Source organism: Akebia trifoliata, chromosome 5, assembly GCF_017979445.1.
Source record: "Akebia trifoliata isolate Shusen 1 chromosome 5, ASM1797944v1, whole genome shotgun sequence".
Lineage (NCBI taxonomy): Eukaryota > Viridiplantae > Streptophyta > Magnoliopsida > Ranunculales > Lardizabalaceae > Akebia > Akebia trifoliata.
The window spans coordinates 31,240,411-31,254,662 of NC_141379.1; the positions used below are offsets into that span (position 1 = coordinate 31,240,411).

A 14,252-nucleotide genomic window follows, 5' to 3' on the forward strand; every position below is an offset into this window, starting at 1 on the left:
GAGAGAGAGAGAGAGAGAGAGTTTCTGTGTCTGGTTCCTTATCAAGGACTCTTTAAGACTTAAGAATCAAGGGTGCAAGACTGTCGAGAGTCCGTCAATTTGAAGTGGCCTGCACGCAGGTAGAGCAGGCAACGGATCGGTTCGGCACCGGATATATATTAAACCGTTACCGATCCGAATATTTTGGAGCCCGAAGATGATGGGTTTTTAGGAGAAAATTTTGGATTTTCTCTTTAAAGAAATAGTGAGAAAGTGACGAGGGTTTTCCAGTGAGATTTTATTTATTTATTTATATTCGTTGATTTAAAGGAAATCTAGCCTTGGTTTTTTTATAGAGAGATTTATCGGGCACACCTATCTGTTGCAATTTTATTACAAAAACTCTCCTGTTTTATCAAATTTGTTACTTGCATATAGGACTGTCAACAGATGCTTATCGATTCTGATGCAGTGAATTCAAATTGGAAATTTTTATCAGATATCTGAATTTAAATTCGAATCTAATGGAAATTATAAAATTCTATCCGAATTCGAATCCGATTATCCTATCGGATATCGAATAATATCTTATTAAAATTCGAATAATTGTAAATTAAAAAAAAAACATAATTTTTTCTTATCTAATTGATTTTTTATTATTTAAAAAATATATTATATTATGTATATAATAAATAAATAAATAAAATAATATATATTATATTATTTATATAAAAAATAAATAAAATAAAATAATTTATATTATATATTATTTCAAATTGGATATTATCAAATTTGAAATGTTAATATTTGAATCCGTATCCGATAAGGATTCGAATATATAAAATTATCTGAATTCGAATCCAATATCTGAAAATTTTGGATAATATTTGATTTTTTGAATTGAAATTCAAATCAGATTCGAATTTTCAACTATTCATTGACACCCTTATCTGCACAAATCTTATTTTACGAATCATACTACCATGACTAATTTAATAAGATTTCAAAACTTAGTAAGGGCCATTGGGCCCACATGGACAATCAAATTAGCAATCCAATAACACAGACTTCTATATTGTAAGTAAAAAACTTAGATACGATAGAAAAAAAATATAAATTTTTGATCTTGATAGTAGATGTTGAAAAATATTTTTTAAAATTCTTAGAATTTTATCATTTATAATCTTGTATGTCAAATCATATTTTTGAATGCCACAAATTAATGTTGTTGGAATCCACTCCAAAGTATGTTAAGTAACAAATTAACTACAAAAAATTAGAAATTCATCACGTGGATCTTGCTCTAGGGTTTGCTCAGTGACGGACTTGATAAAGTGAGGTTTGGTGGGTAACGTACTTCATAAAGCAATTCCAAGGGAGTTTTTATAATAAAAGTGCAATATTTAGGTATGTCTGGTAAATCTCTTAATTTTTTATTTTTTTGTAATGATATTATAATTCAGCTTGATGGGGTGACTCAAAAATTCAACTGACGTGTTCCTCATAAGAATCGTAGATTTTTCTAAATACACAATTGTAGATCCCCATAAAACATGTGCAATTATTAATCACAGAGGAAAAAAAAAAAATCAATGATTCTTGTACATGCCATATCAATAAGTTTTTCGATTACTCGGATAGTTTTTGTACAATCAAATACACTCTAGGCATTTTTCACACGATTGAAATGTCCAAATTAACCTAATCAGTTAAACACATTATTTTTGTCCAAATGTATTCGATTTTCGACATCCGATCGAGTTTTGGAGATTTTATTCGGATGAATTAGATTTGAAAAAGAAGGAGAAACCATTTTCAAGTTTTCTCAAGTATTTTGAAGATATTTGTAAGAAAAAAAAAAAAAAAAAAAGGGTTCTTTAACGATTTCAAGAAGGATGGTACGCGTTTAAATCTGCGAGTTGTTCTTGATTTTCATTTCTTATTCGTTGAAGATGTTTATGTTAAGAAGAGATGCTTTGATTCTCACTTTCGATTATCAAAAGTTGATTAAATTCTCTTCTTTTCTGCTCTTTCGTACCATAACTACAAAACAACACCGCCACCCAATCGAGAATTTGGTCAGAGATAGGTGTAAATCAGGAACACTTGGGCTTGATGAGGCATTGGGTTTGTTCCATCGTTTGATTCAAATCCAACCCATCCCCTCCATTGTTCCTTTTAATCTACTATTTGGAGCCATCACCAAGATGAAACATTATTCTATCTTGTTACCTATGTTTACTACATTGATGATGGATTCTTCTTCTGCACAAAGAAATGAAATCCAACCGGATTTATATATGTTTAACATGTTAATTAATTGCTACTGCAACTTGGGTCGTGTTGATTTCGGTTTTTCTGTTTTGGGAATGATTCTGAAACGTGGGTTTGAACCAGATCCCTCAACTTTGAACATTCTGCTTAAGTGGCTCTTTATGGAAGATAAAGTAACACAGGCGATGGAGTTGTTCAAGGAAATAGTGAAGAATGGATGTCCACACGATGTAGTCACTTCTCTTACAATAGTTGATGGGCTTTGCAAGAGTGGGGATGTTAATGGGGCTCTTACATTGATGAGGGAGATGGAGCAAAGAAGATGGAGGCGTAATATAAAGATTTATAATACCATTATTGACAGACTATGCAAGGAGAGTCGCGTAAATGAGGCACTGAATCTCTTTCAAGAAATGATTGGCAAAAAAGACATTGTGCCAGATATCTCCACTTATAACTCTTTAATTCATTGTCTATGCAAGTTTGGCCTCTTTAAAGAAGCTGAAAGCTTACTCTATGATATGGTGCACCATGGAATCTCACCTGATGTAATAACCTTTAACATTTTGGTTGATAGTCTTTGTAAAGATGGGAGGACTAAGGAAGCTCACGATGTATTTGAAGTAATGTCTCAAAAAGGTGTTCATCCCAATGTTGTCACGTACAACTCTTTGATTCATGGACTATTTGTTTCAGGTCAAGGGAAAGAAGGAACAAGGTTATTCAATGAAATGATAGACCATAAAATCTCTCCAGATAGAACATCATTTAACATACTAGAAGATGCACTTTGCAAAGACGGGATGATCAAAGAAGCACATCAACTATTGGAATTGATGATTCAAAGAGGTGAAGAACCTAACACAATCACGTACAATACATTGATAGATGGATATTGTTTGCACGGTCAAATAAGGGAGGCAATAAAGGTTTTTGATTTAATGGTCGATAGTGGTCATGAACCTAATGTTTATAGTTATTCCATTTTGATCAATGGCTATTGCAAGGCTAGGAGATTGGATGAGGCCATGCAACTATGTGCAGATATGCGTCGTAGGGGATTGACTCCCAACACAATTACATACAACACACTTATAGATGGGTTATGCAAGGTTGGGAGAGTGGTGGATGCACAAGGGATTTTCAATGAGATGCAAACTCATGGTCAAATTCCAAATAGCATCACGTACAATACATTGTTGGTGGGCTTATGGACAAACAAATATTTTTCTGAGGCAGTGAAACTATTTCATGAGATGGAAAGCAACGGATTGAAAGCAAATATTGTAACTTACAACGCCCTCATTAATTATATGTGCAAAACTGGGAATCTAAAGGCAGCAAAGCTATTGTTTTGCAACCTTCCTACCAAAGATTTGCAACCCGACATTAAAATCTATAACACAATGATCAATGGTGTTCTCAAGGAGGGAATGCTAATAGAAGGAGAAGATTTATTTATGGAAATGGAAGAGAAGGATTTAACTCCAAATGATGTCACACTCAATATCATGGTGCAAGGATTCCTTAAAAATAATGCTATCCTTAAGGCAATGCAACTTCTTGACGAGATGGTTAAGAGGGGTTTCTCGGCAAATGTGGAGACCACATCTATGGTGTTGAATTTGCTCGTGAAGGATGGATCAGATCATGAACACATACAGATGCTTCGTAAGTTCTTGCCAGAAAGCTAAGGAAAAGGTAATTTACTCAATGTTGAGCTAGTATTAAACTAATGCTTCAAGGAACACTGCAACTAGCAGCATACTTTAATATATACATATATTGCTAGAAATTTCTTAACATAATCATAATCTTCATCATCATGATTTCCTTGGTCCATGATACTTATGTACTAGAATTTTAGGAGTTGAGCTAAAATAGAGGTTTGAATTTGGGTGCATAAAGTTAAAAAACCAAGGCAAAAAAATCAAACTTGAACAGATCTTTATTTAGGCTCAAACAAGCTGTTGATTAGGCTTTAAAAATGTTTTATAGCTCTGAATTTTAGGATGGAAATTTTTTTGAACTTTATGATTTTGAAGCAAACTGATTGTTGTATTGTGTCAGAGAGCCCAAGGGCATCAGATTCATGGAGTTGCTGCCTGAAAATGGATTTCACCATGATTGGAGTCGCACCAGTCAGTCAAAGGAATTCAAACAACACAGTAGCAAATAGCCGCCAAAACAAATAGTGTTCAATGTATTTATATAATAAAGAGGTAAAGCAACATATAATGATATGGGTTGTCCCCTACTTGTGTACTCGAACTAATCAACTTGTAAATCTCCTAATCAATGACTTACCCAACCATTATTAAAAATCCTAAACTCTAGAACTTCTTGTCTACCTAATTAAAATATAAACTTCTCACAACAAGAATGCTAAATAAACTCCTAATGCTAGAATTTAACATCAAAATGTGTTTTTCTGTTTGCAGGTCACACAGCAGATGCAAGTTACACTCTCCAATGCTGATGCAGTAATTGGGATGGCAGATGTATTCGTCAGGTCAATGGAGCAATCATTACATTACGAGAAACAGGGGAACGGCTTCACAACTCCTAGCTTCTCAGCAGTTGATACAGGCATACAATTCCTTTCCCTTGGAGTGCTTAATAAATCCACAGCTATGCATTATTTTCTGAGTTATAATCTACGTGACTGCATTACATGTCTTTGCTCTTTAATTTCCATCAAGTGATGGGAGTAGCCTTCCTGTGTCCAAATTATGAACTCTATTGTACCTGCTTGTTTCATCAAGCTGATTGAAATATCTTGGTTTTATAGTTGTTTCTTGACAATGTAAATGCCAAAGACATTATTTGGATTCTTCCTATTTTTTTACCCCTTTTCTTTCGATAAAGTTGTTTTGTATCTATAGGTTGGGTTGTTCATAGTTTGGTTCAATTTTTTTTGTTTCTCTTATTTTCTTATAGATGTTATTATATAATGAGATTAATATTCATTTTTGCACATCAAATAAATAAATAAGAGTCATGACAGTCTGATACCCCCACATTGCATACTCCCCCATAAATATGTGCAGTTGTGTTTCATGATGAAAAAAATCTATGGTTCTGGCACATGCCACGTTAGAGGTTTGTGGAGGAGTATGTCGTGTGGGGGGGTGTCAGATTATCATTATTCAAAAAATAAATATTCCTTTTGAGTTGCTCTCTGATGCTTCTGCTACCGCTTTACAAATAATCCACTGTGCACACTTGTGTAGAAAGGTATTCTGAAGGGTGTTGATAAGTTTGATAGGGAGATTAGATTCAAAGTTGAGTTGGGAAATAATGTTAGATTTTAGAAGGATCTTTGATGCGGAACTTCATCTCTGTCTACTCAATTATCATCTTTGTACATTTGCTCTTTGAAAAAAAATAACTCAGTACGGCAGTGTCTGATTCGGGATGGGAACACGTATTCTTGATATCTGGGATTTAGAAGGAATTTCAATGATTGGGAATTGATGGAAGTCACATCTCTTCTAGATTTCCTTGATTCGATCCAATTCAGAGAGAACGAGCAGGACAGAAGGGGATGGTTCAAGGCTAAGGATAAGAAGTTTTCTGTCAAGTCTTTTTATTATTGTTTGCTTCCGTTGTATGAGATATCTTTTTCTCCATCTATCATTTGATCAGCTCTTGTTGCTTCTAAGGTGTATTACTTTTTATGGCTTGCCTCTTTGGGTAGAATCCTGACCTTGGATAATTTGATTTATCGAGGGTGCATTATTCCAAACTTTTGCCAGCTTTGTTCGAGGGATGGGGAGTCAATCAACTACATTCGCATTCATTGTTCTTTTGCCCGTGTTATTTGGATGTTCTTCTTATCTTGTTTCCGAGTGAATTGAGTTCTTCCATTATCTATCTTTGGGCTTTTAGAGGGTTGGAGTTTCAATATCTTCTCTTCTAGAAAGAGGCATCTTTGGGCTATCCTTCCATTCGCCATTGCTTGGGGTCTTTGGAAAGGGCACAACAACAGGGTGTTCCATAGCAAGGAGAGCTTGCCTCATATGGTGATTTTAGAGATTTTGGGATTTCTTTTCTTCTGGTCAAAAATGAGTAAAGATTTTGAGGGATTGAACTTACAAGATTTTGTTTTTAATTGGGATACCGTTTGTGAACCATAGCCTCCTGTTGGGCGTGTTTTTCTTATTTCTTCCTTTTTCATTCTTATTTTTTATGGTTCTGTTGTTTGGGGGCTATCTCAGTCTCCTCTTCTCCTTTTTCTTTCATTAATAAAATTTATATTTATAAAAAAAAAAAAAAAACAAACCTCATTTTCTTTTCCATTGGAGAATTTCATGGCTGAAGCCATAGATCCCAATTGGTGGGGTCCAATGACTGGTTGCAATTCTTTTTCGACTCGGAGTTCAATATATTTGTCTCCCTCATCCAATACTGGACATGCATGCCACACTGCAGGAGGTTATGGCTCAGTTTTTGGGTCTTATTATGGGTACTAAGCATGGTGAAGATCCATTCATGTAAATTCATTGCGCGAAGATCTGATCAATAGGTCATCTTTGAGATAGGTGGTGAGTTTAGGACGGGCTTGACCTTGAAAGAGACCAGATCATTTAGGAAGTTAGTTATGGTTTTGTACTGAGGCGTTGGATTTCAACTGTCTGTAGTTTAGTTACTAAAGTTTTATCCACGGTTTCTTCTTTACATAGGGTGGGTGAGCGTTGGGGTTGAGTTACATATGTAGTTTAGTTACATAAGAATCGTAGATTTTCCTAAATACACAATTGCAGATCCCCATAAAAACATGTGCAATTATGTATCTTGAAGGAAAAAAATCGACGATTCTTGTACATGCCATATCAATGAGTTTTTGAGTTACTATGTTAGGTTGAGTTACAAAATCAATACTTTTTATTTTTTGTAACTCAACCAAACAAAGATACCTCAAAAACTCACTGACATGGTGTGTGCATAGAACTGTAGTGCAATTGTGTATCCTGAGGCAAAATTTTTATGATTCTTTGCACATGGCACTTTAGTGAGTTTTTGAAATATTATGTTAGGTTGAGTTACAAAATCAGCACTCTTTTTTTTTTTTTTAATTATTATATACATCGATTTTTGATTTTTTCGAATCAGATTGTGGTCAATCTGAAATCGATCCAAATTTTCTTCGGATTGAATGAATTTGCTTATTGGTCTATACAAAACGTTTGATGTTACCTTCTTCATTGTCTTGTGGAACATGTTTCAGGCCAACTAACTTTATAAGAAGGTATACTGATGGATCTATTTATATACAAACAATCAACTGATTGGTGATTTTTAATTATTGGATTTTATTAATTTTCCATGATTGACTCATTATCATTGATTTGATTATTTATTTTAATAAAAATCCAATGTGTATATCAATAATTAGAAAAAATTTCGGTCCATCAAGTTTTCGTTTGAATATCATGTGGTTACAGGCCCCAATTGAGAATAGTTGTTCCCTATATATATATTTCAACATTTTGATTATTTTTTAGTTTGGTAAAATCATTTTAATTTGATCAGTAATTCGGTGATGATGGCGAAAAAAAAAAGGCTTTGGAAAAAGTCGGAAAAAGATTGATAAGTTTGGAAAAACATCAGATTAAAATATTAAAATAATTTTTATAAGTCTTAAAAATGTTAAAAAAAAATGTATTTCACACAACAAATCATAGAACACCACTTATAAAATACTAAAAATAAAATAAAATATGTGATTTTTTTTTTCAAAAAATATCGATTAAATCATATGATTAATCATGTTTATTTGAAAAATCAAAGATGTTTTTTCAAAGATTGTGATTTAATTGACAACTATTAAAATCATGATTGAACCATAATTTTTTTAAATTGCAAATTTTTGTCACTATGCCGTAGACTTCACCAATTAAGTTACTAACACATCATGTAAGTTGCTAACACATCAAAAATGAATCCAAATTCAATCGATATCTATATTCAAATTTAATATCACTATATCCAAATTTCAAACATAAAGAAAAATATTTTCCTTTCTAATTTAATAAAATTTGATAACCCACGTGGACAACCACTACATTGACAATCCAGATTTCATGGACAAATTCATATTTAAAATTAAAATTTAATGGTAAAATATAATATTATTTATTTATTTTTTTAAATTATTAGGATTTCAGCTTTCATTCACATTGAATCATGTTTTTGGATGCCAGCTTTCACCCAACATTCTTTTCGTTGGTTTAAAACTTTTGAATTTCAATTTTTAAATCTGAAATATAAAATAAAACATAGAGAAATAGAGTTTATGAAGCCTCAATTTTAAAAGTGATCCACTTTCAGACTTCAGAAGTGGTACGGAACACACAATTGTGAGTCGAGCTGGACTGATTCAAACACAAAAGGTTCTGAACGTTGTAAGGTATTTCGGTCGGAGAGAAACAGAGAAAAGATTAATAGTTGTAAATCTGAGAGTTGTTCTTAATTTTCACTTCTTATTCGTTGAAGATGTTTATCTTAAGAAGAGATGCTTTGATTCTCACTTTCGATCATCAAAAGTTGATTAAATTCTCCTCTTTTCTGCTCTTTTGTTCCAAAACTACAAAACACCACCACCCTCCAATCGAGAATTTGGTCAGAGATAGGTGTAAATCAGGAACACTTGGGCTTGATGAGGCATTGGGTTTGTTCCATCGTTTGGTTCAAATCAGACCCATCCCCTCCATTGTTCCTTTTAATCTACTATTTGGGGCCATCACCAAGATGAAACATTATTCTATCTTGTTACCTATGTTTACTACATTGATGATGGATTCTTCTTCTGCACAAGGAAATGAATTCCAACCAGATTTATATACGTTTAACATCTTAATTAATTGCTACTGCAACTTGGGTCGTGTTGATTTCGGTTTTTCTGTTTTTGGAAATATTCTGAAACGTGGGTTTGAACCGCATCCCTCAACTTTGGCCACTCTGCTTAAGGGGCTCTTTAAAGAGGATAAAGTAAGGCAAGCGATGGAGTTGTTTAAAGAAATAATAGAGAATGGGTATCCACACAATGAAGTCACTTACCTTGCAATAGTCGACGGGCTTTGCAAGAGTGGGGATGTTAATGCGGCTCTCACATTGATGAGGGAGATGGAGCAACGAAGATGGAAGCCTAATATAAAGATTTATAATACCATTATTGACAGACTTTGTAAGGAGAGTCGCGTAAGTGAGGCACTGAATCTCTTTCAAGAAATGATTGGCAAAAAAGACATTGTGCCAGATATCTTCACTTATAACTCTTTAATTCATGGTCTATGCAATTTTGGCCTCTTGAAAGAAGCTGAAAGCATGTTCTATAATATGGTGAACCATGGAATCTCACCTGATGTAATAACCTTTAACATTTTGGTTGATTGTCTTTGTAAAGATGGGAGGACTAAGGAAGCTCACAATGTATTTGAAGTAATGTCTCAAAGAGGTATTCATCCCGATGTTTTCACGTACAACTCTTTGATTCATGGACTATTTGTTTCAGGTCAAGGGAAAGAAGGAACAAGGTTATTCAATGAAATGATAGACCATAAAATCTCTCCAAATAGAATATCATTTAACATACTAGAAGATGCACTTTGCAAAGACGGGATGATCAAAGAAGCACATCAACTATTGGAATTAATGATTCAACGAGGTGAAGAATCTAACACAATCACGTACAATACATTGATAGATGGATATTGTTTGCAAGGTCAAATAAGGGAGGCAACAAAGGTTTTTGATTTAATGGTTAATAGTGGTTGTGAACCTTGTGTTTATAGTTATTCCATTTTGATCAATGGCTATTGCAAGGCTAGGAGATTGGATGAGGCCGTGCAACTATGTGCAGATATGCGTCACAGGGGATTGATTCCCGACACAATTACATACAACACACTTGTAGATGGGTTATGCAAGGTTGGGAGAGTGGTGGATGCACAAGGGATTTTCAATGAGATGCAAACTCATGGTCTATTTCCAAATAGCATCACGTACAATACATTGTTGGTGGGCTTATGGACAAACAAATATTTTTCTGAGGCAGTGAAACTATTTCATGAGATGGAAAGCAACGGATTGAAAGCAAATATTGTAACTTACAATGCCCTCATTAATTATATGTGCAAAACTGGGAATCTAAAGGCAGCAAAGCTATTGTTTTGCAACCTTCCTACCAAAGATTTGCAACCCAACATTAAAACCTATAACACAATGATCAATGGTGTTCTCAAGGCGGGAAAGCTTATAGAAGGTGAAGATTTATTTACGGAAATGGAAGAGAAGGATTTAACTCCAAATGATGTCACATTCAATATCATGGTGCAAGGATTCCTTAAAAATAATGCTATCCTTAAGGCAATGCAACTTCTTGACGAGATGGTTAAGAGGGGTTTCTCGGCAAATGCGGAGACCACATCTATGGTGTTGAATTTGCTCATGAAAGATGGATCAGATCGTGAACACATAGAGATGCTTCGTAAGTTTTTGCCTGAAAGCTAAGGAAAAGGTAATTTACTCAATGTTGAGCTAGTATTAAAATAATCCTTCAAGGAACACTGTTAACTAGCAGCATACTTTAATATAGATGTATATATATAGATATAGATATGGGTCACGTTCAATGGCTAACTTTTTGGCAAAACATTTTTCAAAACATCAGTTAGAAGTTTTGGAAAGGGCTGATTTTTGGTGAGGATGATCTCTATGGTGAGGAGATCATCCTCACCAAAAATCAGCCCTTTCCAAACTTCTAACCCATGTTTACAAATTGAAAAATCGTGGACCGTCCATTTTTTGTAAACTATTTTTGATGGGGTTGTCCCCTACTTGTGTACTCGAACTAATCAACTCGTAAACCTCCTAATCAATGACTTACCGATCAAGCATTATTAAAAAACCTAAACTATAGAACTTGTTGTCTACCTAATAAAAATATAAACTTTGCACAACAAGAATGCTAAATAAACTCCTAATGCTTGAATTTAACTTCAAAATGTATATTTCTGTTTGCAGGTCACACAGCAGATGCAAGTTATACTGCAGTAATTGGGATGGCAGATGTGAAAATTAGTTGTATTCGTCAGGCCAATGGAGCAATCATTACAATACGAGAAACAAGGGAACGGCTTCACAATTGCAAGCTTCTCAGCAGTTGATACATGCATACAATTCTTTTCCCTTGGAGTGCTTAATAAATCCACAGCTATGCATTATTTTCTGAGTTATAATCTACGTGACTGCATTACATGTCTTTGCTTTTTAATTTCCATCAAGTTGTGGGTGTAGCCTTCCTGTGTCCAAATTATGAACTCGATTGTACCTGCTTGTTTCATCCAGCTGATTGAAATATCTGGGTTTTATAGTTGTTTCTTGACAATGTAAATGCTGAAGACATCATTTCGATTCTTCCTATTTTTTTCCCCTTTTCTTTCGATAAAGTTGTTTTGTATCTATAGGTTGGGTTGTTCATAGTTTGGCTCAATCTTTTTTGTTTCTCTTATTTTCTTATAGATGTTATTATATACTGAGATTAATATTCATTTTTGCACCTCAAATAAATAGATAAGAGTCATGATAATCTGACACCCCCACATGGCATACTCCCCCATACACCCCTAACGTGGCATGTGACAGAACCATAGATTTTTTCGTCAGTATACACAGCTGCACATCCCCATAAATATGTGCAGTTGTGTATCCCAATGAAAAAAATCTATGGTTCTGGCATATGCCACATTAGGGGTTTATGGAGGAGTATGCCATGTGAGGGGTGTGAAATTATCATTATTCAATTTATAGATATTCCTTTTGAGTTGCTCTCTGATGCTTTTGCTATCGCTTTACATAGAATCCACTGTGCACATTTTTGTTATCTTCTTGACAAACCTCATGTTCTCTTCCATTGGAGAATTTCATGGCTGTAGTCACAGATCCCAATTGGTGGGGCCAATGATTGGTTACAATTCTTCTTCAACTCGGAGTTCAATGTATTAGTCTCCCTCATCCAATACTGGACATGCATGCCACACTACAGGAGGTTATGGCTTAGTTTTTGGGTCTTACTATGGGTACTAAGCAAAGTGAAGATCCATTCATGTAAATTCATTGTGTGAAGATCTGATCAATAGGTCATCTTCGAGATAGGTAGTAAGTTTAGAACAGACTTGACCTTGAAATAGACCTGATCATTTAGGAAGTTAGTTACGGTTGTGTACTGAGATGTCGGATTTCAGCTGTCTGTAGTTTAGTTACTAAAGTTCTATCCAAGGTTTCTTTTGTACATAGGGTGGGTGAGCCTTGGGGTTGAGTATGCTGAGCTTTTCCTCATTGTGGGCTATGTTATAGGTGCTCCGCATTTACTGTGATTCTTGTATACTTGTTACCCTTTAACGATGCAATAGTTTTTTTTTTTGAAAAGTGTAATATATTGATAAAGGAAATAAAACAAATACAAGGAGGCCGAGGAAGCCTCACAAAGAACAAGAAAGAAAATAAAGCATCAATGATTACAAAGATCATTCCATCTAAAGACAAAATCTTCGAAGGAAAGTCCTGCAAACTCTTTATACTGTTTTGACCAAAGATACAGATAGCCCAAGATCTCCAAAAAACCTGCATGCAAGCTTCTAATCTTACTATTGAACACCCTGTTATTTCTCTTGTTCCAGACCCCCCAAGCAATAACCGAGGGAAGTACAGCCCAGAGAAGTCTTTTTCTGGAATGGAAGTCATTACTAGCCCATTCTACTAATAGGGAGGAAAACTTACGAGGAAGGACCCAATAAATGCGAAACCGATCAAGGAAATATGACCAAATAATAGAAGAGAATGAGCAGTGAATTAAAATATGATCCACCGATTCCTCGTCCCTCAAACAAAGTGGACAACAATTAGGGGTGATCCAACCCCTAACAATCAAATTATCCATCGTGAGTATCCTATCAAGGGAGGCCAACCAAACAAAAAAAGAGACTTTAGAGGGAATAGGCTTACACCAAACGATGGACTCCAAGAGGGATCGCTTCGCATAAGGGTTGAGGCTCTAATAGAAGGATCTGATGGAGAATCTCGAATCCTTTGCCCTCATCCATTCTCACCTATTCTGTTCGCCATCATTGAGATGAACCGAATGCAGGAGATCAAGGAAAGATATCAAGTTGTTTAGCTCTCAATCATTAAAATTTCTTCTGAACCCTAAATCCCACGTGGGACTAGAATCATTGCAATAGTTTATGTGGGTGTTGGAAAATTAATATTTTTCTTGTCACTTGAGTATGTGAGCCAACATAGTTGTATGAACCTTTGAAGTCAGGTGTCGTTCCTATTTCATCTTGTAAAATTATTCAATTAAAACTGATTTGTGATTATTGTGTTCCTACTCCAATTTCTGCTGTTGAGTTTGGTGTTTTGATATGTGCACTATAAGATAGTGGCACAAAGGCACAATTTTCAAAACTATTATAAATAGGGGTTCCAATGTAGCCTATGCAGTCATGGATTTGAATTTTATGAAGGACTAGTCTATTAAAATAATTATTAAAAAGTAAGTTTAACAATTCACTAATATCTAAATTTGTTGTATTTATGATCCATTTTTCTACTGTGCAATTTCTGTTTTATTTTGCCTACTATGATATAGATGAGAAGAAAAATTGAACCGTAAGATCTGTAGATAACATGATTTCTACTTTGCCACTCAACTTTATCTAGAGCTTTATTTCTTTTCATCTTCTTATCTTTTCTCGCTATGTTAGTCTATTTCATTTTCTCATAGCTTTCAGCTAACTTCCATAATAGAACAGTAAATATTGTAGAAGAATAAAAGTGCTACTTGTAAGTATTAGAACGGATCAGTTGGAGGAGTTCATCTGAATCCTGTCTTTACTGAGAAATTTGCCCTAGGACAAAAATGTATCAAGTTTTTCAATAGCAATTGTGAACCATTCCACCGATTTGTGATGGTGAATCACGAATATAGAATGATA

The 14,252-nt window shown here is 34.5% G+C and overlaps 1 protein-coding gene across 1 annotated transcript; it reads left to right on the top strand.

Annotated features, from left to right (window-relative positions):
* Positions 1-1,608: 1,608 nt before the first annotated feature.
* Positions 1,609-11,720, top strand: LOC147402182 (uncharacterized). The gene is made up of 5 exons (XM_086444482.1): positions 1,609-3,942; positions 4,324-4,394; positions 4,695-4,842; positions 8,717-10,774; positions 11,281-11,720. Exons 1-4 carry the CDS (start codon positions 1,932-1,934, stop codon positions 10,765-10,767), a joined length of 4,281 nt encoding a protein of 1,426 aa, XP_086300608.1. The 5' UTR covers positions 1,609-1,931; the 3' UTR covers positions 10,768-10,774; positions 11,281-11,720.
* Positions 11,721-14,252: the final 2,532 nt, after the last annotated feature.